This window comes from Euphorbia lathyris, chromosome 3 (genome assembly GCF_963576675.1).
Source record: "Euphorbia lathyris chromosome 3, ddEupLath1.1, whole genome shotgun sequence".
NCBI classification, from domain to species: domain Eukaryota; kingdom Viridiplantae; phylum Streptophyta; class Magnoliopsida; order Malpighiales; family Euphorbiaceae; genus Euphorbia; species Euphorbia lathyris.
In genome coordinates, this window is record NC_088912.1 from 48,813,709 (window position 1) to 48,838,444 (window position 24,736).

At 33.6% G+C, this 24,736-nt stretch overlaps 2 protein-coding genes across 3 annotated transcripts; one reads left to right on the forward strand and one right to left on the reverse strand.

The window, feature by feature from the left end:
* Positions 1-3,240: 3,240 nt before the first annotated feature.
* On the forward strand, positions 3,241-16,016 carry LOC136222915 (uncharacterized). Of its 2 annotated transcripts, none has more exons than XM_066010602.1 (14): positions 3,241-3,428; positions 11,219-11,356; positions 11,528-11,609; positions 11,944-12,020; positions 12,317-12,417; positions 12,867-12,996; positions 13,582-13,698; positions 13,780-13,862; positions 14,469-14,535; positions 14,625-14,703; positions 14,864-14,955; positions 15,225-15,368; positions 15,461-15,522; positions 15,612-16,016. In XM_066010602.1, exons 1-13 carry the CDS (start codon positions 3,321-3,323, stop codon positions 15,494-15,496), a joined length of 1,254 nt encoding a protein of 417 aa, XP_065866674.1. In that variant the 5' UTR covers positions 3,241-3,320; the 3' UTR covers positions 15,497-15,522; positions 15,612-16,016. The 2 variants fall into 2 exon arrangements, with proteins under 2 accessions (XP_065866674.1, XP_065866673.1); XM_066010601.1 differs by lacking the exon at positions 3,241-3,428 and adding an exon at positions 10,686-10,939.
* A 158-nt stretch (positions 16,017-16,174) lies between these two features.
* Positions 16,175-19,246, reverse strand: LOC136222916 (glycerate dehydrogenase). Its single transcript, XM_066010603.1, has 13 exons — positions 19,078-19,246; positions 18,893-18,976; positions 18,656-18,796; positions 17,905-18,026; positions 17,747-17,828; positions 17,588-17,660; positions 17,409-17,500; positions 17,242-17,316; positions 17,044-17,151; positions 16,883-16,960; positions 16,758-16,802; positions 16,536-16,650; positions 16,175-16,450 (listed from the first exon to the last, which is right to left on the reverse strand). Exons 1-13 carry the CDS (start codon positions 19,198-19,200, stop codon positions 16,428-16,430), a joined length of 1,161 nt encoding a protein of 386 aa, XP_065866675.1. The 5' UTR covers positions 19,201-19,246; the 3' UTR covers positions 16,175-16,427.
* Between the last annotated feature and the right edge of the window lie 5,490 nt (positions 19,247-24,736).

Below are 24,736 nucleotides of genomic sequence, written 5' to 3' on the forward strand. Positions count from 1 at the left end.
GTGGGGCATTACCACTAGCACGCGGGGCGTAGAGGGCAGCTTCGAGAAGGAACCAGATCAGGAAGTCAAGCACGCGGGGCGCATGCCTAGGACGCCACGCGTAGAGGCCGAGCCGCAGAGCCACCAAGTTCAGGAGTTAAACCACGCGGGGCGCAGTCCCGAAGGCACCACGCGTAGGGAGCCTCATCGCGCATTTCCAAGCCCAAAGACGCCAACACGCGGGGCGTGACGCCTAGGCGCGGAGCGTACTCGACTGGAAGAATACTTCATCCCCAAGTTCTTACCAAGGGGGGGACCATTGCTGTGATGTTTAATTACTGTTTTCCATCCAATCCTTATTACTAAACTGCCATTAACTCTTTCCTTGCCTACTCTACCCTTATACACTTACTTTGCCCAAAACCCTATTCATGGGTTTTTGGTCTTTATTCTTGTTATTTTGGAGAGTATTTAAACCCTCCTCTTTGTAATGATCCTTAACTTTGAATGAATTAAAACTAAAAGCCTCCATTGGAGCTTGGATTATCAATCCTTGGATTTACTCAACCTTCTAGTTTAGCTAGAGAAGTTTGTATTCTTTATTGGTTTACGATTAAAACCTTCAATCGATTTCAATCTACATCAGTTGGTATCCGAGCCGAGTCGTTTTCCTTCCCGGAGACTTCTTCTCGGAAATGGTTCAACCACGTATCACAAACAAAGCCACCGGATCCATGGAACAACGAGTTGAGACACTAGAAGGCAATGTGAAGCATATCACGGAGTCTCTAAGAGCGTTAGAGGAGAAGCACGACACGAGTACCCGAGATATTCGTCTCATCCTTGAAGAACTCACAATAACAACCCGCAATACTCAAGCTCTCCTAACCGGAGAGCCTCACCAGCGGCAAGAAGAACAAGCCCATCCTCTACTTGACCGACAACCGACACCACCACCAAGGAGAACTTATGCACCCCAAGCCATGGACCCTCTGGTTCAAGAGGTAAGGCGGACTAATCCTGTAATCATTAGAAATGCGGATAATGATAGTGATGGGGAATTGTTTGATGATTACGATATGCCTAGGATTGCTAGGAACATGGGGATTAGGATTGATGATAATGCTATGCATGATAGACCTAGACATGATGTGCCTGTGAATGATGATGTTGGTCCCGCGCATGTGCGTGCTGGGAATATGGATATTGTGCATAATGATGTTGTAGGTGGTTATGAGAGGGAGAATGTTGGTTTGAATGACCCATATGGGGGTCGGGGTAATTAAAGAGGTGGATATAGAGGCGAGCCGAATGTGAGAATGGGGTTTGGAGGCAATTTTGAGAGGGACGACGCCTTTAAATTGAAAGTAGACTTACCGTCATTTCGGGGAGAACTCGACATAGAGGGTTTTCTCGATTGGTTGTTAGAGGTGAAACGGTTCTTTGATTATGCGGGAATACCGGAGGATCGGAAAGTCCGTTTGGTAGCTTACCGGTTGAAAGGAGGAGCTTCAGTTTGGTGGGATAATATGAAGGAAGGGAGAAGAAGAGGAGGAAGGGAGCCGATTAGATCTTGGCTTAGAATGAAGTCGATGTTGCGGGAGAGGTTTCTACCACCCGACTATGAGCAGTACATTTACAGTTCCTATCGGAATCGTTCTCAAGGTGCTAGGAGTGTGCACGAATACACCTCGGAGTTCTTGCGGCTTTCGACAAGGGCTAACTTGTCGGAAACCTAAAGCCAAAAGACTTCAAGGTATCTTGAAGGATTGAGGTACAACATCCAAGATCGGATTGGAACACAGATGGTGATTTGGGTGCAAGACGCCCGTAATTTAGCATTGAAGGCCGAGGCCCAGTTGAGTTTGAGGGGACGTGAAGGCTATAGGAGAGCCGGGGCTGAGGGCACTTATGGAGGGAGATGAGCTCCCAAGGGAACTGATAAGGGTAAAGGAGTTGCAAGTTCAAGAGATTCCAAGGCGCCAAGTGCAGGAAAGACACCTAGTGGAGATGTGAGGCCTTTTAAGGCGACACAACCCCCTAGGGGCAACAACCCCTATGCGAGGCCGGCTCCATTCAAATGCTTCCGATGCAATGAGCCGGGTCACCGCTCAAATGAGTATCCCAAAAGGAGAAGTGCCAACATGGTTGAGCGATACGACGAGGATGATGGGTATGATGATGAAGGGATGTTTGTTGTGATCCCATTGATGATGAATACGAGGGAGAGTATGAAGGGGGGCAGGCCATACATGTTGTGAGGAGACTCTTGATCTCGAGTATTCATTTGGGTTCATAAGCATATATCGTTTATAGTGATTATAAACTTATATGCATATGCACATACTTTGAAGAATGTGAATTGGGGTTCTATTAAGTGCATCCTTCGACATCTCAAAGGCACCCAACCATGTGGCTTATTTCTTACGAAGGGGTCAGTTAGTGAGCTCCATTATTTTCTTAATCTGGATCGGGAGGTTGTTAGGACAATATAATATCTACTTCAGGTAATAGTGTTTCTTGGCCAATGATTTCTTTCTTGGTCTTCTCGAAAACATTGAACAATTTCTTACTCCTTCATAGAAGGAGAATATTGTTCGATTTCGTCTTCTATGTTTAAGATTAGCTAGATCCAAATGTTGATATCCTTTTATACATGGTTCGAATAATTACATTGGAGTAGTACTGAGTATTTGTGAAATTTGTATCCATTGCCGTCCCTAATCTTAATTAATGCAGAAGCGGAAACCTAATCTCCTAATTAAACTTTCATATATATATATATATATATTGTTGGAATAATAAGTTGAGAAGCTAATTGAAACAGTAGTTACAGAAATTAAAATTGTGGTTATAAATAAAATAATAAAAAAAAAAGTTAAAAAGAAAATTAGGTAAAAAGGTAGGATAAATTGGTATGTATCTGCTTCACTAAGTTAAGACACGGATAAAATCTAAAAAGAAGGGCATCCTCAATTATATTATATGGCTGGTTGACCTCATTCAATCACAAGTCTACCGTTCTAAACGACTTGTTATTATTTTTTATTACCTTCTCCACATATCACTAAAATGACTCATTATCAAATGTTTTTTTTTTATTTAAATTAACATAAAAAGCATGCAATTAGAGGAGTTAATTATGTAGGTAGGAAAGGGCAATGAAAATATATAAGTGGTGTAAGCAAATCTTGTAGTGACACGTAGTAATATATGGATCCCACATGATGATATTGTTATATATATATAGAGGATAGGTTGTGGTATAAATAAAAGACAAGAAGTTATTTGAGAGCATGTGGAAGGATATTGTCTTGTCTCTTTGAATATTATCTTCAAAAATGGGATCAGGCTACGGTTTGATACTGCAAATTGAACAGCAGCATTCTAATTCAAAGAGCAACAGAAGAATTGCTTCTCTTGATGTCTTCCGTGGCCTCTGTATCTTTGTGAGTTTTCATCTCTTCTCTTACAATAATGCATTTTAATTTAACCCACATTTCATTTCATTTCTACCTCAATTATATCTCCATGCTCATTCATGCTTTTATCTTCAAACATAAATTATATTTCTTCTTTTCTTTTCTGTATAAACTGCTCAATTTTGATTATATGTATTCTTAAAATACCAGAATATTAATTATAAATTTCAATAAGGTGGGTGATTAGGTATTATTAGTAAGTTATCGTGTACAAATAGAATTATATTTTTTTGTAGTGCAAGTTTGGAATTTCGTTTTTTTATCAGGAAAAGACTTACCTTTTTCAGAAATTAGATGATTTCTTACTCAACCAACAATAAAGTTTGTTAAAGAATAAAGATGCTTCATCCAATTACTACCTATTCTGTATATTCATACAATTCAATCATTCCAATCTAAACTTCAACTTAAAGAAACCAAAATATAAATCATGTTTCCTTTATTACGAATAAAAGGATTCATAATTGTTTGTCACCGTTTTTCTGTTTTCAACATTATATAATTTCTTTTTTTTTTTTTTTTTTTTTGGTAGAAATATAATTTCTTCTTTCATAAAAAGAAACATTTCTTTTGAGGAATTAATTTGATATGCCATCTTCCTTATTTGGGGAGAAAATTAGCCACGTTAGAATCTAGCATATCTGTGGTATTCATATGATCAATCATTGTACCCTAATATTCACCACAATATTTTAAATAAGTCTAAATTTAATTGAGGTCCTTGACCAAAGTTCACTAGTTACACCCCTGCTAGTATATCACTTTTTAAATAGAGAGAATGATATATAAAAATAGTCATATTAGATCAGTAATATGAGTTTAATTGTGCATGTAGTTTATAGTTTTTTTTTTTTTTTTTTTATAGAAAATACATTAGATGAACAAGTTCAAGTACAAAACAACAATAGCAAGAAATAAAACATTACCCAAGTACAGGGCTAAAGTCTAATATAAAAACCACAAAGGGAATAAATAGACTACAAAGAGCAAAAAAGACTAAAAAATACAACTAAAATAAAAACACAACAAATCTCATATATAGCATGTAGTTTATAGTTTGTAGTCATATTACAAAAATTAAAAAATTAAAAATTAAATGTATATAAAAACTTAATATATAGAATTCCTAAATTTAAATACCTCAAAATATGTTTATTATAATAGGGATGTCACTCTCGTATTATAAATCAACAGAGATTAATTAGAGACTTTCACAATAAAAATAAAGGAAAAAACAATATAGTTGTATAATTTTGCAAATCACAGATTGCGTTTGTAATGAAAAATATTGTAAATTAATTAGTATTTTAAACCACAAATTACTATTGATGTTCTGTTATTTATTATAATTGATTATTATTATTAGGTAAAACTAACTAATATAAAAATATCTTAAATTAATTATTTAATAAATTATATAAATATAATTGCATACTTCTTAGCTAATGTCATTAGCAAATGAAAATGAAAGTACATGCAGTTATATGTTTTTTTTTATCTCTTTTTCAACAATTCATCTTAAAATATTTTGTTATTAGGGAATATCAAAATCAACGCTCAATTTGATTTCTTTTTCTTTAAAAAAAAAACAAAAAAAAAAAGATGTGAATTATTCTCACTCTCCAATTCAATATATAAAAAAATAACTATAATTTTAAAACATAGGAGAGAGAAGGATGAGATTGACATTGAGATAGTCGAGATAAAGAGATGATAAAAATAAAATATAAAAATGTATTCTGATATTTTAAGTAATGATTTTTTTAGTATAAAAATTTAAATATTAAAGGGTAAAATATGAAGTTTTTTTTAAATGTAACATATGATAAAGTCTAGTTATTATAAATATAATTTTTATTAATAAGTAAGGATAAATTAATATTTTAAAAAAACGTATTAATCTATATATAATATAAAACAGTAACGATGGAGCTGAGATGTCACTTCCTCCTTTTTTACTGATAAAAAATATAATATATAATATATTAATTTTAATCATATTATTAAATTTATTTACAAATAGATTATTTTATCCGTACTATATCTAAGGGTTCTACAGAATTTAAATTAATCTCTCTAATTCTCTACATATCTATATATAATATAAAACAGTAACGATAGAGCCGGGGGGTCACTTCCTCTTTTTTTACTGATAAAAAATATAATATATTAATTTTAATTATATTATCATATTTATCTATAAAAAGATTATTTTATCCGTACTATATCTAAGAGTTCTACAGAATTTAAATTAATCTCTAAAATCTCTCTAATTCTCTGTATATCTATATATATAATATAAAACAGTAACAATGGAGCTGAGATGTCATTTCCACCTTTTTTACTGATAAAAAATATAAAAATATATATTTTATATATTAATTTTAATTATATTATTATATTTATCTATAAATAATTATTTAAAGTAAATGTGAAAATGCAATAATAATATTTAATTTATATACATATCATTAATTGTAATTATTAGATAATATCTTTGTTAATATTTATATGTTAAGACGAATCCGTGCATCGCACGGGACAAAAACTAGTTAAATCACTAAATGAAACTAAATTTAAATTTTTTATGATATGTCATTAAAAATAATAAATAGCAGTATATCAAGTAAAATATGAAAGAGTAATAAAATATTTATCTAAAAATTTTACAAGCTAACAATTTATTTAGCAAAGGATGCAGCTATTCAAAAATTTGTTATTTTTTTAGTCACATTTAATTTTTGATAAAATTTCACTTTTTTTTTTAATAATCATGAAATTTCACTTAATTTGATAGAAATATGATAAAACAGCTATATTTTGAAAAAAAATGAACTTCACACTTTACAATATCTCCTATTCAACATCAAATTAATATTGAAGAGGGGATTTGGTTGGCTCTCCAACCATCATCACTAACCTTATTTTGATGAATACACAGTTTTTTTTTATTAAAATTGATGTTGCATCAAAACAAATTTGATGCAACACTAAATAATATATTATTATTATTTTTTTAGCATATATTTTTATATATAAATGTAGTTATTGAATATTTTATTATATAATATTATTATTCGAAAGGAATTTTATATTTAGAAAGATGAAATGATCCCTACCAAAAAAGAAAGATGAAATGAGGAAATAGATTTGAAAAAAACATTATAACAATATTAAAACAGAAAAACGAGAAAAAAAATACAATTTAAGGTGTCCGCTATCCTCACTTTCTTTAAAAACAAAGTAAATTTACTTTGTTTCAATAACGAATAGTATTGCCACATGTGTCAAATTAATTTAAAATAAATTAAATTATATTAAAAGTTGACCTGCTATTACAGGTTACCACTAAATAGGGAAAATTAAAGTTACACAAGGTAGAATATAATTCTATCCACCAAACTACTTTACGGAAATTGACACTACTTTACGGAAAATCTAAAAAACCTTTACAATTTTCCGTAACATTTCTATAATTTTCCGTAAATTAATTATTTTTTGTTAAATTATTAATAAAAAATAATTTTAATTATATCCACCAAACCACTTTACGAAAATTAACACTACTTTACAGAAAATCTCAAAAACCTTTACAAATTTCCGTAATATTTCTATAATTTTCCGTAAATTAATTATTTTTTTGTTAAATTATTAATAAAAAATAATTTTAATTATATCCATCAAATCACTTTACGAAAATTAACACTACTTTACGGAAAATCTAAAAAACCTTTACAAATTTCCGTAACATTTCTATAATTTTCCGTAAATTAATTATTTTTTATTAAATTATTAATAAAAAAATAATTTTAATTCTATCCATCAAACCACTTTACGAAAATTAACACTACTTTACGGAAAATCTATAAAACCTTTACAAATTTCCGTAACATTTGTATAATTCTACGGAAATTAATTATTTTTGGTAAATTATTAATAAAAAATAATTTTAATTTTATCCACCAAACCACTTTACGAAAATTGACACTACTTTACGGAAAATCTATAAAACATTTATAAATTTCCGTAACATTTGTATAATTCTACGGAAATTAATTATTTTTGATAAATTATTAATAAAAAATAATTTTAATTCTATTCACCAAACAAATTTACGTAAATTGACACTACTTTACGGAAAATCTATAAAACATTTACAAATTTCCGTAACATTTCTATAATTTTATGTAAATTAATTATTTTTTTGTTAAATTATTAATAAAAAAAAATTTAATTCTATCCACCAAACCACTTTACGAAAATTGACACTACTTTACGGAAAATCTATAAAACCTTTACAAATTTCCGTAACATTTCTATAATCTTACGTAAATTAATTATTTTTTGTTAAATTATTAATAAAAAATAATTTTAATTCTATCCACCAAACCACTTTACGAAAATTAACACTACTTTACGAAAAATCTATAAAACCTTTACAAATTTCCGTAACATTTGTATAATTTTACGTAAATTAATTATTTTCTGTTAAATTATTAAAAAAATAATTTTAATTATATCTACCAAACCACTTTACGTAAATTGACACTACTTTACCGAAAATCTATAAAACCTTTATAAATTTCCGTAATATTTGTATAATTTTACGTAAAATAATTATTTTTGGTAAATTATTAATAAAAAATAATTTTAATTCTATCCACCAAACCATTTACGTAAATTGACACTACTTTACGGAAAATCTATAAAACCTTTACAAATTTCCGTAACATTTCTATAATTTTACGTAAATTAATTATTTTTTGGTAAATTATTAATAAAAAATAATTTTAATTCTATCCACCAAACAACTTTACGTAAATTGACATTGCTTTACGGAAAATCTATAAAACATTTACAAATTTCCGTAACATTTTTATAATTTTACGTAACTAACCCCCGAATTTAGATTTGTGATAATTTATCCCCCACCTTGCTTATTTTAAAGGGTTAAGGTGCAAAAATACTCCTAACTTTTTAGATTAGGAGCAATTTTACCCCTAACGTCTAAAATAGTGCAATTTTACCCCTAACGTTAGAAGCCAAGAGCAATTTTACCCCTAACGTTAATAAATTGGATTAATTTCAGACACTATTATAAAACACATATATTTTTGTTTCTTATTCTACACCAATTGTATAACAATTCGTTTTTAAAAAAGAGATTTCATATTTTTTATAATTTAATAATAGAATTGAAGATTAATATTTATAAATTCGGTGATTTTTTTGATTTTTTTTGTCTAGTTCGTACAAAAAGACAGTATATTTTTTATTTTTTTCACATCCCAACATATGCTTGCGATCTGTTACTGATAAAATGATGCACATGTGAAATGTAAATGACAAAATTCATGACCGAGAAGACAGTTTGATCAATTATTTCTCAAATTGAACCAATTTATCAACGTTAGGGGTAAAATTGCTCCTGGCTTCCAACGTTAAGGGTAAAATTGCACCATTTTAGACGTTAGGGGTAAAATTGATCCTGGCCCAAAACGTTAGGGGTATTTTTGCACCTTAATCCTATTTTAAACAAATAACTCATCAAATTGCTCAAGTGGAATAAATAACTCCTCCAGTTGCTTATTTAGAACAAATAACTCTTAAACCCTAAAAAACATTCAACATAATATTACATCAGAAATACAAGGTTTCAAAATATCGGTTGCTACATCTAACTAATCTACTGATACATTAACTAAAGCGCAAAAAAAACTCCCAAAAATTAATTTACGTAAAATCGTTCAAATGTTATGGAAATTTGTAAAGATTTAATGGATTTTACGTCAAGTATTGCAATTACTTAAAATAGTTTAGTGGATAGAATTAAAATTATTTTTATTAATATTTTACGAAAAAATAATTGCTTTACGTAAAATTGTACTAATGTTACAGAAATTGGTAAAGGTTTTATAGATTTTCCGTAAAGTAGTGTCAATTTTCGTAAAGTGGTTTGGTGGATAGAATTAAAATTATTTTTTTATTAATAATTTAACAAAAAATAATTAATTTACGTAAAATTATAAAAATGTTACAGAAATTTATAAATGTTTTATAGATTTTTCGTAAAGTAGTGTCAATTTACGTAAAGTTGTTTGGTGGATAGAATTAAAATTATTTTTTTAATAATTTAACAAAAAATAATTAATTTACGAAAAATTATACAAATGTTACGAAAATTTGTAAAGGTTTTATAGATTTTTCGTAAAGTAGTGTTAATTTTCGTAAAGTGGTTTGGTTGATAGAATTAAAATTGTTTTTTTATTAATAATTTAATAAAAAATAATTAATTTACGAAAAATTATAGAAATGTTACGGAAATTTTTAAAGGTTTTTTAGATTTTCCGTAAAGTAGTGTTAATTTTCGTAAAGTGATTTGATGGATATAATTAAAATTATTTTTTATTAATAATTTACCAAAAATAATTAATTTCCGTAGAATTATACAAATGTTACGGAAATTTGTAAAGGTTTTATAGATTTTCCGTAAAGTAGTGTTAATTTTCGTAAAGTGGTTTGGTGGATATAATTAAAATTATTTTTTTATTAATAATTTAACAAAAAAATAATTAATTTACGGAAAATTATAGAAATGTTACGGAAATTTATAAAGGTTTTTCAGATTTTCCGTAAAGTAGTGTTAATTTTCGTAAAGTGGTTTGGTGGATATAATTAAAATTATTTTTTATTAATAATTTAACAAAAAATAATTAATTTACGGAAAATTATAGAAATGTTACGGAAATTTGTAAAGGTTTTTTAGATTTTCCGTAAAGTAGTGTCAATTTCCGTAAAGTAGTTTGGTGGATAGAATTATATTCTACCTTGTGTAACTTTAATTTTTCCTATTTAGTGGTAACCTGTAATAGCATGTCAACTTTTAATATAATTTAATTTATTTTAAATTAATTTGACACATGTCGTAATACTATTCGTTATTGAAACAAAGTAAATTTACTTTGTTTTTAAAGGAAGTGAGGATAGCGGGCACCTATAATTTAATATAATAAAAAATAACGAAATAGGTTGGAGATAGTCTGTCATGTCTTAAATTAAATTTGTTTGACACACTAATTAATTAAATTAAAAAATTAAAAAATAAATTTCTAAACTTAGATTTATAAGTTTAAGTTGTGTCAAATGATAACAAAATTGTGGGCAAATAGTGGTTTAACCCATGGACGAAACGATGGGTTGGAATTTCAACGGAGTTTCAAACTTTTTTCTACCTAACTGTCTGACGCTGTCTAGTAACTGCCAACCCTTCTCCCTCCTCGGCGTCTACTCCGAATCTTGTAGTCAAAGTTTTATATCTCTGCAAATGCAAACGGAAAAAGCATCAAATGCTTCTCCCTTTCTTCTCTTTCGTTTCTGCTCTTCAAATGGCTGATTCCGAGCCCTTACTTGCTCTTCAACAACTTCCTCTTTCCACGCGTGTTGCTTCTCTCGATGTCTTTCGCGGCTTCTGCATCTTTGTCAGCTCTCTTTTCTTCTTCTTTTTATCTTCATTCTTTAGCTTTCTCAGCTCCTTTTTCACCATAATTCTTTTTTAATATTGTTTGCCACAACCTACTTACAACTAATCCAAAGACCTTACTAAGATCCATCTCATGAAAATCTCTACTTGTTTAAATGGAATCAATATGTGATCCAGAATGTGTTTAGTTTCTACTGATTCACCTCAAGCTTAACAGGAAATCAGAATGTATCGATTTAGCAGCTTTCTAATTTGTTTACTGCTTTGCTAATTTCAGCTTATGATGCTGGTTGATTACGTGGGTTCCATTTTTCCAATTATTGCTCATTCTCCATGGAACGGCCTTCGCTTGGCAGATTTTGTCATGCCTTTCTTTCTTTTTATTGCTGGAGTTTCTCTTGCACTTGTCTACAAGGTACAACTAAGATTTCTTCATAAAATTCTTTAATAATTTAGATTTTAATATCCATCTGATGGATGATTATTCTTTGCTTTGCTCTGATTAATCATGCTTTCGAGAAGCAATTGGTTTTGAATTATATCAATTGAAGTACTAGTTCTTTGACTAGTAGAATTTTGAATTCAGAAAGTATCAAACAAAGTAGACGCTACTTGGAAGGCTGTGGTTAGGGCAGTAAAACTGTTTCTCTTGGGTGTTTTTCTTCAAGGTAACATTTTCAATTTGCACCTTATCATCTTGTATTATGGACTCAAATTTGTTTTTAATTATTATTCTTGAAGGGAAAAAAATGGTATGCCTATTGTCATTGATATGTAACTGATAACTGGAGGACTATTTCATTGTTGCATGTTAGTATGTGTAAAATAGTATCTATTTTCAACATTCTTCAGAGAAAAGTTCAGGCTATTTGTTGCACTTCTGTTCTTCACAAATAGTATTTTTGTTGATAGCTCATGGTCCAATCTCTGTTGATGTCTTCTAAAATATGGGATATGCATGTATTTGTATGTCTCAAGAAAGAATGTTAGTTTTTATTTCAGGTGGTTATTTCCATGGCATAAATTCATTGGCCTATGGTGTTGACATTGAAAGGATACGCTTGCTCGGCATTCTACAGGTACAAATAACTTCCAACGAAATCAAGTCCATAGCTTTTCTCTGTTTGTTGATCATTCTTGTGTCAATATTACTTGGGGATTGAAAAAGAGTTTCTTCTTTACCATTTCCTACATCGCATTTGGATGCATGTTTTGGATTTTCATAAGACAGATAATATATGTAATTAAGAACAATGCATGATTCCCGGTTAAATTAGAGCAAACAGGTATTAGTATTTGCATATGCATCACATGTTTTGCTCATACATAGACATATATACACTATTAAACTTGTTTTCATTGTCATTCAAGCCAGAGAATATCTATTGGATACATTGTCGCGGCTCTATGTGAGATCTGGCTTTCTTGTCGACCACGAAGGGAAGCAGGTTTCTTCAAGAATTATTATTTGCATTGGTAAGCTTTTATCGACTTTGCTGTGCACCCCCACAGAACTTAAAAGGATAGCATATCGTCTTTCAAAATCACTTATAAGGCTATAAGTTATCTATTTATCTGCCAACTTTATTTCTTCTCCGTCTTTCACTTGTGAATAAGCTATGCAGGTTTCAACTAATACTTTTGCAAATTTAGAAACCACCAGTTCAAGTAAAAATTTAAGGAACACCAAGAGAAATGACGAAAACTCTATTTGTAATTGAATAATCTTGTTCAAATAATTGTCACATGGATCTGATGTTTGTTCTCTCTTGTAATGATAGTCTTTTTCCTAAAAGCTTGATTTTCTTTGTTAGACTTGAATGATGAAACTAAAGAATAAGGAATAGATTCATAGGTTGTATCGTTATAGTCAACATTTATTGTTCCTTACTCCTTTGATTAATGAAGAATCCGTGTCTATCCAGGGTTGCTGCATTTTCACTAGCTGCCATATATATGGGATTATCATATGGTTTATACGTTCCGGATTGGCAATTTGAAGTATCCAGTTCAACTTCTGCTGTACTATTAACCAACAGCAGCAATGTTTACACGGTAAGACCATGCTCAGAGTTTAGAGTGAAACACGTAGGAATTATATGCCTTTGTATGTGGGACTTGCTAGGATGTGTGGTTTATGCATTTTGATAACAACTTGGGAAGGTTTTGTTCCTTGTCTAAATTTGTTTTATACATAGGTAAACATTTTATGACCAGAGCCATAAAGCTTTTTAAGGCTGTAAAACCCTGAACTTATAATAAATTTCTTGATCAATTCTTTAATCCTTAGATCCGATGTGCTTTCAAGGGCTTATTTTATTATTATCAGTTTGCTCCTCCATTGTTGAATTGTATTCAAATTAGAGCAATGCTGGGAAGGTTTGGAAAGGTATTTGTATATTATATCCTAGAATCTTATTAACAATTGACAGAAAATCATAGCTACATCAGATTGTCCTCAGAATGATAATAACAATTGATGTATTTTTTTTTTTACATATTGAAGTTGATAAAATTTTATTAAATCATCTTCTAGTAAATTTTTTTATCAGCATTGTTCATGCATGAAGCTATCATCATATTATTTGCTCAATTATCGATGTTGTGAAATTTCATGTGTTGTGTGGTATGTTTTTACAGGTAAACTGTTCTGTAAGAGGTGATCTTGGACCTGCTTGTAATGCAGCTGCAATGATTGATCGCTATTTTCTTGGTATAAATCACCTATATGCAAAACCTGTCTTCAGAAATCTGAAGGTATTTTGAGCTGATCATTTTTTTGGTATCTCTCCATCAATAAGCATTGTATTGAACCCTGATAAAGATTTCAATTCGTAGGAATGTAATATGACAAATGGTCGAGTTTCTGAGGATTCGCCTTCATGGTGCCATGCTCCTTACGATCCAGAAGGTCTTTTAAGGTGGCCAGTCAAACCTTGTATTTTGCTTTATTTTCTTGTTAATAGTTCTTCTCTATGCTATTGGGCACACATTCAATTCCTGATTAAGCTACAATATTCAGTTGAGCGTTTTCACCTGAAGTAATGACTTCTTGGTTCTTGGCATGAGCCAATCTTGTTCCATGCATGACACATAGTAAGCCAACGTAGTTTTAAGTTTCTCTCTCAAATGGTGTCTGCTAACAGGGACAATAGTCACCGTTTTCTATTGCATGCTATCGTATATCCTTCTTGAGGCATATTGGATTAAATATGTTCAAGTTCTTTACTATGTCCTGCGCAGATTAACAGTTTCTACATTACCAAAGATTGAACATAGTAATGGAATAGCCTGTTCCAGTTTATTTCAATTATCACTTTTAAATTGCTAAAAAAGTACATTGAAGATTTTGGGATGCAATGTTTCAGAAGTACATCATATGCCATTATATGGACATTGTAGAATTTTTAGAATGCTTTTTTCTGATATCAAACTTCTTTTATGGAAAATACTTTACGTTTTATACTATTCTTTGACCTGATGTCTAGCAATTTGGTTATTGACTATATTTTGCTGCACATTCCCAGTTCTTTAACAGCTGCAATAACCTGTATAATTGGACTTCAGTGCGGCCATGTTCTTGCTCACATACAGGTAGCATATATGCACATTATATGTTCTAGAATGGTAAATAGTTTGTCATAGGCGGTCAATCATATTTATGTTACACAAATTATTTTCAGGACCATAAGGGGCGTCTAAGAAATTGGTTTTCATTCTCAGCTTCACTTCTTCTCCTTGGGTCGTTCCTTGCCATTATAGGTATGATTTCCAAATAATACAAAAGAGCGGCATCATTCAGGACAAATTAGCTAATAAACATTTGTTCTTCATCCAGAAGTCTTCTGCCCATCGAAGATTTATCTGTTTAATATGTATATGATGTCTCCTGATTGCTAACTCCCATGTCTTTGTTGTGCAGAAATACCTGTAAATAAATCTCTCTACACAATTAGTTATATGCTGATTACTTCTGCAGCAGCAGGAATCACATTTTGTGCTACGTACTTATTGGTGAGTTTTAAGTGTCAGTTTGTACTATAATAATGGCTTCTTAGATTTCCCCAAAGTGAGAGACTAAAGGTGCAAAATGAACACACTTGGTTAAACAACTAATTTAATTTGGTTGCTCTTTCAATGAAGTCACTGGAAACAAACAAGACTTGAAACAGTGAAAATTCTGTGAATTTCTCTCTTGAAAATCAAAGCGAAAGAGCTCAAATTTTTCTTACCTCTGAAATACAACTTCAAAATTCTCAACTTCTTGTTCTGCTCTGTTATAGGTAGATATACACGGCTATAGATGGCTAACATCACCATTGGAGTGGATGGGAAAGCACTCTTTGAGCATTTTTGTTCTGATAGCTTCTAACATAGCTATTATTGCAATTCAAGGATTCTACTGGAAGAAACCAGAAAACAATTTAGTGAGTGTATAATATACCCGTACATGTGTCTGAACTTGCTACTATAATGAAATTCAAAGACACTCAAGATCATATTTTTTCTTGTTTGACAGATACACTTGATCGTTGCATGCTTCCTGAACAGATGATAATCCTCCGTGGTTGCTTTGGATGGGTATGTAGAAGCTTCGCCCTATCTAAGAAATAATTCCTTGTTTTTTCCACAAAAGTATCATTGTAAGTTAGTGATCTTCAATTTTGCAGTTTCAAGTGCCACAGCTAAAGGTGGAAGAATGAGCTATCACACGACTCATGAGCATGAGTTCATATTGGAATATAACTTCCTCAAGGCCATTGCACAGTTCAGATCAGCCAAGTACAAGGCTATGAAGGACTAATTCTATATGTTCAGTATTTGTCTTTGATGATGCTCTGAAGGCTTGTGCTTGACAAGATTTTAGGGTCCTCAAGGAAATAATGTAGTTTTGCTCAAATTTGAACTATGAAATGTATCCACATCAATTCAATGCTTTGAACGATTTGATCACATTGCTAGTTCTTTCTGTTTACGGTATTTCTTTTCTGCAGATCTTGAATTCTATCTACCCCAAAATCCTATCTGTTATGTTAATATTTTATGTTCAGTAGCATATGTATTTTTTTTTTCTAGTCTGTTTTCGTTCCAGTTTCCCTTTTATTTTGGTGAAGTGTGAGGTCAGAAGAACCGAAGTTTTAAGCATGTATATTTCTTCAATCAACTTCTCTGCACTTCTCTGTAGTCTTCATTGTGCAAGCAACAAGGTGAGGAAATGTATACAAGAGGGATAGATTAGAATGAAACTTGCACATATAATACAATCATGCCATTGTGTGAAAACATTGACCAGAATAGCATAGAGCTCATATATTCATGAAATTTTTAGAGCTAGTTATATTGCAACATCGTAAACGCAAATGTTTGCTAACATTGCTCTTCATAGTTCATCTACATGGTTGTTAATGCTTCTGATAAGGGAAATCTTATTTCAGAACAACCCCCAATACTCTGATATAACTGAACTGCAGGTCTTCTTCGGTCTTTCATAGTTTTGAAACAGGTAGACCTTCCATAAAAACAAGATAATAAGATTAAGAGATGCCTCAATAATGAAAAGAAACCAGTGAAAGTATTTGAAAGGTTAATATTACCTAAGGCTTTTGCATTCACAAGACTCGGACTTGCAGCTGGAGGAGGAGCATTTTCGTTCAAGAATGGCTCAACTTGGTTCGGATTGCCCCATACGGGGTACCCTTTAATTTTTCCCTGCAATACAATTACATTAGAAATGAGATTTAAGATGACTGGAATTGAACGCTTGTCATGTAAAGTAACTAGTACATTTTCAATTCTATATGAACCTAAAATCATACCAGGACGTTAAGAGCTGCTAATGTAGCCATTCCTTCACGAGTCCACTGCATATAGCATAGAGCTGATTAGCCATAAAAGTGGAAGATTTTTCAACTATTTTCTTCAGTGATCACATCTAGATTACCTTGGAAGCAGAAGCAATGTGAGGTACAACAATTGCATTCTTCATTTCAGCAAGCCCAGGCTTCATATATGGTTCATCCTGATGCAAAGAGATAAAAAAAAAATGTTATAAATTAGCCTAAGCCATTATCATAAATTTCAAGCGAGCTAGTTCTGTTGTACCTCGAAGACGTCAAGACCAACTCGGAACATAGGATTCTGTCTCAAATGTTCTACGAGAGCTACTTCATCAACTACTGGACCCCTACTACAGTTTATAAGGATCGCTTCCTACAAGTAAAGATTGAAACAACCCTATCAGTGAACTTTTGCCTTGTCCATAAGTCCGTAGCAAAAGAAACGAAATTGGTTCAAAGTTACCTTCTTCATAGTTGCAAGGCTTTCTTTGTTGATCAAATGATAAGTGGTCTTATCCAAGACTGGGTGAAGACTTATCTACAAGCAACATCAATTGCAAATATGCAGTTTCTTAACAAGACTTGTAGAAGGACATTTATATTATTAACTTCCTAGTGAAAGAGTCTCACCACATCAGCCTCTCGGAGCACCTCGTCCATGCTGGATGCTCTTCTCCAAGTAACCGGCTGCTCGCCATTGGCTTTTAAGAATGCACCATAAGCTGTAATTATTAATGTAAAAATCATTATAAACTGCAAATTAGAGTGAGGAAGCAATCCGTTTCAAAGATTAGATTTATGCAGCATGCCTGTCACAAACTTCTCAAGGCGCGTGGATTGGTAAAGATCATAGTAAATGAGATTCATTTTGAACCCTTCAACCTATCCATAATAGAAACAAAGCAAAAAAGGAAGTTTAATCATATGTTCATGAAAATTATGTGAAATTTGGAGATGAAAATAATTACCATCATTCTGGCATAAGCCGATCCAATACGACCAGCTCCAATGACACCAACAGTCTGTCCTTTCAACAAGTTCCCCACAAACCTACCACGTCGTCAATGAAATTATATGAATGGAAAGTATTAGAACATGTTTCGACATGAATCAATATCGGACATACAGATGAGGAAGCCATCCATCATATAAGCCTGCCCTCATAAACTCATCAGCTTCAACAATCCTTCTAGCTGCTGCTAAAGACAGAGAAGCTGCTAATTCTGCAGTTGTTTCTGTAAGAACTCCCTGCAGAAATATCAACATCTCTTTCATTTTTCATTTTCGATTTCATATCTGATAAGAGACAACATACAAACTCAAACTTGTTGGTTGATACAAGTAGCTAGATCCCTAAAAGTAATGAATGATTATAACAAATGTTGCACTGAAACAGACACAGGAACGTTATTTCTAAACAATATACTAAATGGAAACGCGGGAAATGTGTAAATATTAAAAATATAGGGAGATATTTATAAATATTAAAATTATAATAATAAAAAAAGGTATCTTATACTCTACAAATGATTACAACAATGCATAGAAAATAGAAAAATTAGAACTGTGGAATAAAAATTATCATCAATTAAGAAGTTCTTTAGCTTAGTTCTAGCTAAAAATTAAGTTTCAATTAGCTAGAATCATAGTCCGAATTGGATTTGTTTAACGGTAAAAACTGCCTTCTAAACCAAAAACGTTTTTACTATTTTCAATATTTATGAAAATGCTCCAGGAAACTTTTGTACTGTAATGGTTTTCCAGAGTTTCCGTGTCCTTTTGGAAACGAAATGCCAAAAAGCAATTAAAGAGGAGTTTCCGTGAGTAAAAGTAGCAAGCAATAAAGGAGGTGAAAATTAGAAAGAAGCGAAACTTACAGGGGTATTACCAACAGCAACACCATACTTAGTAGCAGCATTAACATCGACATTGTTGTAGCCAACAGCCATGTTACTAAAAGCCTTCCCTCCTGCCTTGCTTAAAGCTGCAAACAATGTCTCCCCCCAATCTTCTGTCAACTGAACCCATAATTCAATTCAACAATCTTACTTTAAGACCTAATAATCATAATAATCCCCAAATTTCACAAACATATTGGAAATTAATTAAAATACCTGTCCAATCACTCCATCACACTTGTCTCCAATTAGAGCAATAATATCCTCAACAGACAGAATAGTTTTCTTCTGTGTGCATATCTAAGCATCAAGATGAACCAAGAGAAGAATCATCATATTCAAGTGATCAATGCAAGAAACATAAAGGAAAACAAAAAATCATGAAGAAGAAGAAGAGGTACCTCTAGTCTGCAATCTTGCTCGATCAAGAGATTGATCCAGCGAGTTCCAGGCATGGATTTGGTGCTAACCACTCTGTATTTTCCATTTGGATTATAAACTTCAATTGATACTGGTTTTGCCATTGATGCTTAAGCAACTCTACACTACTAGCAAGGAAAGGGAGTGTCCTTTTTAAAATTCCGGTAATTTTGGTTATAGGTTAAAGTAGTTATACTGTGTGAGTGCAAGCAGGAGTGCTTTACCAATCAAATTGGTTCATAGCATAAATATTGACTTTGACTACTACTGGTTGGTTTGGGATAAAAGGTGTAGGTTAGTATGGTGGATTGGTTATGCAGCGGATAAAATTTGGTATAGATAGAGTAGGAGTATGCGGCTGTGTTTGATAATAGGAGTAAGGATTAGAGGTTATGGGCCTTACATTTGGAATAAGATAATGATGACGTGGCTTTTCATTGTGATGAGTTCTATTCTATCTATCTCTTTTCATTGGATGGATTTAGTTTTTTTTTTTTTTTTTTTTATAGTAAAGAAGGGCTACCCGGGAGAGAGCAAACGGACATCCCAACTAAATTGGTACCCCGAAAATACTATCCGACCCAAGAACCCAATTGGATGGATTTAGTTGTTCCCTCCATTTCCATACAAGGTCATCCTTCCTTAAAGCCATAACTCAAGTTCAACTAAAAAAAAAATTACTCACAATTTCTTAAAGAACAAAATTCCCTCCTAGCTTTTGTGGTATAGTTTGTCAATCTTAATATACCTCAAATCTCTTGTGAAACATATAACAAGTATTAACTGTCGAAACACTTTTCCACGTGATTTTGATTTGATAAAATTATTTATATGAATGATAAAAATATTCTAACACATTAAATTTAAATGCTTTGATTTATTCACATTAATGTGTTTGTTCAATGTTGAGTTCATTTGATTTATAAGACATCAAGATAAAAAGCCTAAAGGCCCATAAGGGAAAGTCAAGCCCAAGTCAACAGATCAAGACCGCACGGCCCATGAAGACAAAACGCAGTCGTTCTAAGCAAAGCACTAGCTCAGCATAAAGAAGGATCGAGAAGCTGCTGAGTTGAACGACAAGAAGTTCAAGTCAGCGGGAGAACAGAACCAACTTAGAGACAAAGTATTTCTACTTTGGGTAAAGCTCAGAAGACGCAGTAAGCTGTCTGGAAGTCTTTACTATAAATGGCGAAACATTCTGTTCATCTGATGAAAAGCTGCTGAGCACTGTCGTAGAAAGAAGATACAAGAATCTCATTGGCCAACGACACTGAGCACGTCCAGAATGAAAAGCGACAGGAAGCCGTTAGCCTCCAACGGTTATTTCGAAATTCAAAATCACCGGTGTTCGAAGTGTCACTATAAATAGGCCTTTCAAATGCTTCATTCGATGCAGATCTTCAATCAAGTCGAAACGCTGACCAAATTCATACTTGAAGTTCTGTGAGAAAAGCAAAGCAAACCTTACACCAACTCCAATCTTTGTGTAAAAGTCTAGAGTGATTTCATTCATCTAAAGTGTCTTAGCAATTGTTATTTAGGACAAACACTTATCATTTCTAGAAGAATAGAAAGGAGAAGCTGAGTACTCGGTTATAGTACTCAGCGGTAGGTATAGGAGTGAGTAGAGGAATAGAGGAAGGTACTCTTGTATACTCAGCTTCTATTGTAAAAGGTTTCGTGCTCTACCTTTAAAGAGCTCAGTAGAGGATTCAAAAAGCTCGGAACGAGTTTCGGGGACTGGACGTAGGCAGAGAGGCCGAACCAGGATATATCTACTGAGTAACATATTTCTAACCTTTAAACTCCTTTATATATTGCTTGCTATAAAACTGACTAAGTAACGAACTCACGCTGAGTTGAGTGCATTAAGAAGCTGAGTTCAGGAATAGACTTAAGTGATAGCTCCTGACTCAAGGAAAGAAGCAGACTTGGTCACCAGTTGACTAAGCTTGTGTCTTAAAGCTACTTAGCGCCGTTGTGTAAACCTTTTCTCAAAGAAAAGAAGTCAGTCTTAACGGACAAAATTTTAAATAGTTCCTATCCCCCCCCTTGGAACTAACCTTGTCACATTATACGGGACCAATAAGTGGTATCAGAGCTTAAAAGCTCACTGAGCAAGATATAACTATCTTGAGCTGATCCCCACAATGGCTGGGAACAGCACTCGTTTCCTCCCAGGAAATCAGACAACTCAGATTCTTCCTGAAGGACTGTCCATTACTCGGCCTCCTCTGTTCTTCGGGTCTAACTACACCTTTTGGAAGAACAGAATGAAAAATTTCATTCAGGCAACAAATATGAGTGCATGGCTTTCTATAGTCCAAGGCCCATTTGTTCCTGTTGAAACTATTGACGGCCAAACGGTTGTTAAAGCTGAGACTAAGTGGACAGAGGATGACCTCAAGAAGCTACAAAATCATGCTTCGGCTATAAACATGCTTCACTGTGCGTTAGATGCTGCAGAGTACAACAAGATTTCAGGTTGTGAGTCAGCGCAGAAGATCTGGAAGAAACTGGAGGTCACCTATGAAGGAACCAACAAAGTTAAGGAGTCCAAGGTGAACCAGCACATGAGGTTGTACGAGCTGTTTGAAATGAATGATGATGAAGGACTCTGAAATGAACTCAAGATTCACAAACATTATCAACAAGCTCAAAAGACTTGGCAAGATCTTTACTGAGGAAGATCAAGTTAAGAAGATACTGAGGAGTCTTCCCAAAAGCTGGCAAGCCAAGAAAACTGTTGTTGAAGAAGCTCAAGACTTGACCACCTATAAGTATGATGAACTCATTGGATCTCTGCTGACCCATGACATCTCAATGAAGAATTTTGAGGTGAAGGAGAAGTCTGAGGACAAGAAGCAAAAGTCTCTTGTCATGAAAGCTGACTCCACTGATGGGAGCTCAACAGACGATGAAGAGATGGCCATGTTCACCAGAAAGATGAAGAGGCTGTTCAGAAAAAATGATAAATATTCCAAAAAGCCTTACAAGAAGTTTGACAAGTACAAAGCTGAGTCTAGCGACAGCAAGTACAAGAAGGACAGCTCAAAGCCCATCACATGCTTTGAATGCCATCAAATTGGCCATATCAAATCAAGCTGTCCTACCTTGAGGAAGGAAAGTAAGAACAGTAAGAAGGCAATGGTGGCAACCTGGAGTGATAGTGATGAGTCATCATCATCAGGAGCTGATGCCACTGAGTCAGCAAAGATCTGCTTCATGGCAGATGAGCTTGCTGAGCCTTGTGTTTCTGAGCATGCCACTACCCATGCTCACTACCCATGCTCAGAAATGAAATGATAAATGCCCTGAGTGACCTCTACACACTTATCAAAAAGTGTAACAAGAAGGTTAGATCACTCAGCAGGCGATGTGACGAGATTGAGGAGGTCAAACTGAGTGACCTTCGATATCTTCTCCAAGACAACTCAACTTTGCATAGCAATGTAGAAACTATGCACAAGTTTGTCTCAGAGGTCCAATCAGATTCTAAAAAACTGAGAAAGGACATCACATCTATTCAGAACCAATTCAAAGTTCCGAATAAAAGAAATATTCCTCTGAACACTCGGTACCGAAGTACTAGTCAGCAGAGATGGAATCCTCAGTGGAATTCCAGTGTGACTTCTGTGGGAAGAAAGGACACACCACAAAGGTGTGCTGGCATGCTCAGCACTGGGGTGCTGACCAGTCAGTGAGATATCCTAAGAAGGTCAACTGTGACTTCTGTGGGAAAAATGGACACACTGTCCAAGTGTGTCGTCATAAGATTAAGTATGATACTTTACCTGCTGAGCCTAACAAACAAGGACCCAAAAAGACTTGGGTACCTAAAGATAACTAGCTATATTGCAGGTAAGTTTGAGGTGTGCTGAGAAGTAAAAAATGTGGTACATTGACAGCGCATGCTCGAGGCATATGACGGGTGATGAAACTCAGTTCATCACACTTGTGCGTAAACGAGGTGGAAGCGTAAGTTTCGGAGACAACAAAAAAGGTAAGATAGTAGGGTCAGGAACCGTTGGTGGTAATCCTACTATTGAGTCAGTCTCCCTAGTCAGTGGACTTAAATATAACTTACTTAGTGTAGCTCAGCTATGTGATAACGGGAGAAAAGTTATATTCGATAACACTGGATGTAAAATACTCGAGGGAAAAACAAATGAATTGATTTTAACTGCCCCTCGTATTGATAATGTCTTTATGCTGAATTTGGAAAAGAAATTTTCGAAAAATGTATGCTTAGTGTCAAAGGAAGAAAATTCCTGGCTATGGCACAGGAGACTTGGTCATGTAAGCATGGACCTCCTGGCCAAATTAGCAAGAAAGCAATTAGTTGAGGGACTGCCAGAACTTAAGTTCGAAAAAGATCAATTATGCAATGCTTGTCAGGCTGGAAAACAAACTAAAACGTCTTTTCATAGTAAAAACATTGTCTCAACCAAGCGTCCACTAGAGTTGCTACACTTGGATCTCTTCGGACCAGTCCAGCCGCTGAGCTTGGGTGGTAGAAGATTTTCCTTGGTCATTGTAGATGACTTTTCTCGGTACACTTGGATCATCTTGCTGAGTAGCAAGGATGAAACCTTTGAGACATTTTCAACTTTAGTAAGAAAACTTGAAAATGATAAAGACCTAAAGTTAGCTCACATCTGAAGTGATAATGGTGCAGAATTCAAAAACCAACAGTTTGTAGAATTCTGTGAAGCCAGCGGCATTGACCATAATTTCTCTGCTCCTAGAACACCTCAACAGAATGGGGTAGTTGAAAGGAAAAACAGAACATTGGTTGAAATAGCCAGGACAATGTTGAGTGAGCATAGGCTTCCAAAGTACTTTTGGGGAGAAGCTGTCAACACAGCTTGCTACGTACTTAATAGGGCTCTAGTTAGACCCATATTAAAGAAGACTCCCTACGAACTTTGGAAAGGACGAAAACCCAACATTGGATACTTTCGTGCCTTCGGCTGTAAATGTTTTATTCTAAATACTAAAGACAGCCTTGCTAAATTTGACTCAAAAGCTGATGAAGCTATCTTTTTAGGTTACTCAACAAACAGCAAAGCATATAGAGTTTTCAATAAACAAACTCATGTCTTAGAAGAGTCAGTACATGTTGAGTTCGATGAAACTAACCCTACAGGAAAAGACAAGCAGCTGACTGAGGATGATCCATACTCAGCACCCGCTGACCAAGAAACAGCCGCTGAGTCACTACCTCAAGGGCTGACCAAAGGTAAAAGCGAAACTAAAATTGTTTTCACTGACCAATCTATACCTGTAGAGATTGTTGAAACACAACCAGCTCAAGACATCACTCTACCAAAAGAGATCAGAATACCAAGAGGTCACTCAGAGAGTGCCATTCTTGATGCTGCTGAAAACACCCCGATGACAAGAAATCAACTCAGGAGATACCTCAGCAACGTAGCATTCGCCTCAGTTCAGGAACCAAAGAACTTCTCTGAAGCTGAGCACGATGAGTTCTGGATGAGTGCAATGCAAGAAGAACTTGATCAGTTCAGAAGAAATGAAGTATGGGACTTAGTGCCAAATCCAAGAAGCCAGAAGACCATAGGAACAAGATGGGTCTTCCGCAACAAGCTAGATGAACAAGGGAACATGGTTAGA

Excerpts from the sequence above, each read along its gene's own strand:
- LOC136222915 (XM_066010601.1), top strand. The coding sequence starts at position 10,808 with ATGCTTCTCCCTTTCTTCTCTTTCGTTTCTGCTCTTCAAATGGCTGAT. Across the intron at positions 12,418-12,866 it reads AAGAATTATTATTTGCATTG|GGTTGCTGCATTTTCACTAG; the intron begins GTAAGCTTTTAT and ends GTGTCTATCCAG. Across the intron at positions 12,997-13,581 it reads ACAGCAGCAATGTTTACACG|GTAAACTGTTCTGTAAGAGG; the intron begins GTAAGACCATGC and ends ATGTTTTTACAG.
- LOC136222916 (XM_066010603.1), bottom strand. The coding sequence starts at position 19,200 with ATGGCAAAACCAGTATCAATTGAAGTTTATAATCCAAATGGAAAATAC. Across the intron at positions 17,661-17,746 it reads CGGCTTATGCCAGAATGATG|GTTGAAGGGTTCAAAATGAA; the intron begins GTAATTATTTTC and ends TATTATGGATAG. Across the intron at positions 16,803-16,882 it reads ACATTGCTTCTGCTTCCAAG|TGGACTCGTGAAGGAATGGC; the intron begins GTAATCTAGATG and ends TGCTATATGCAG.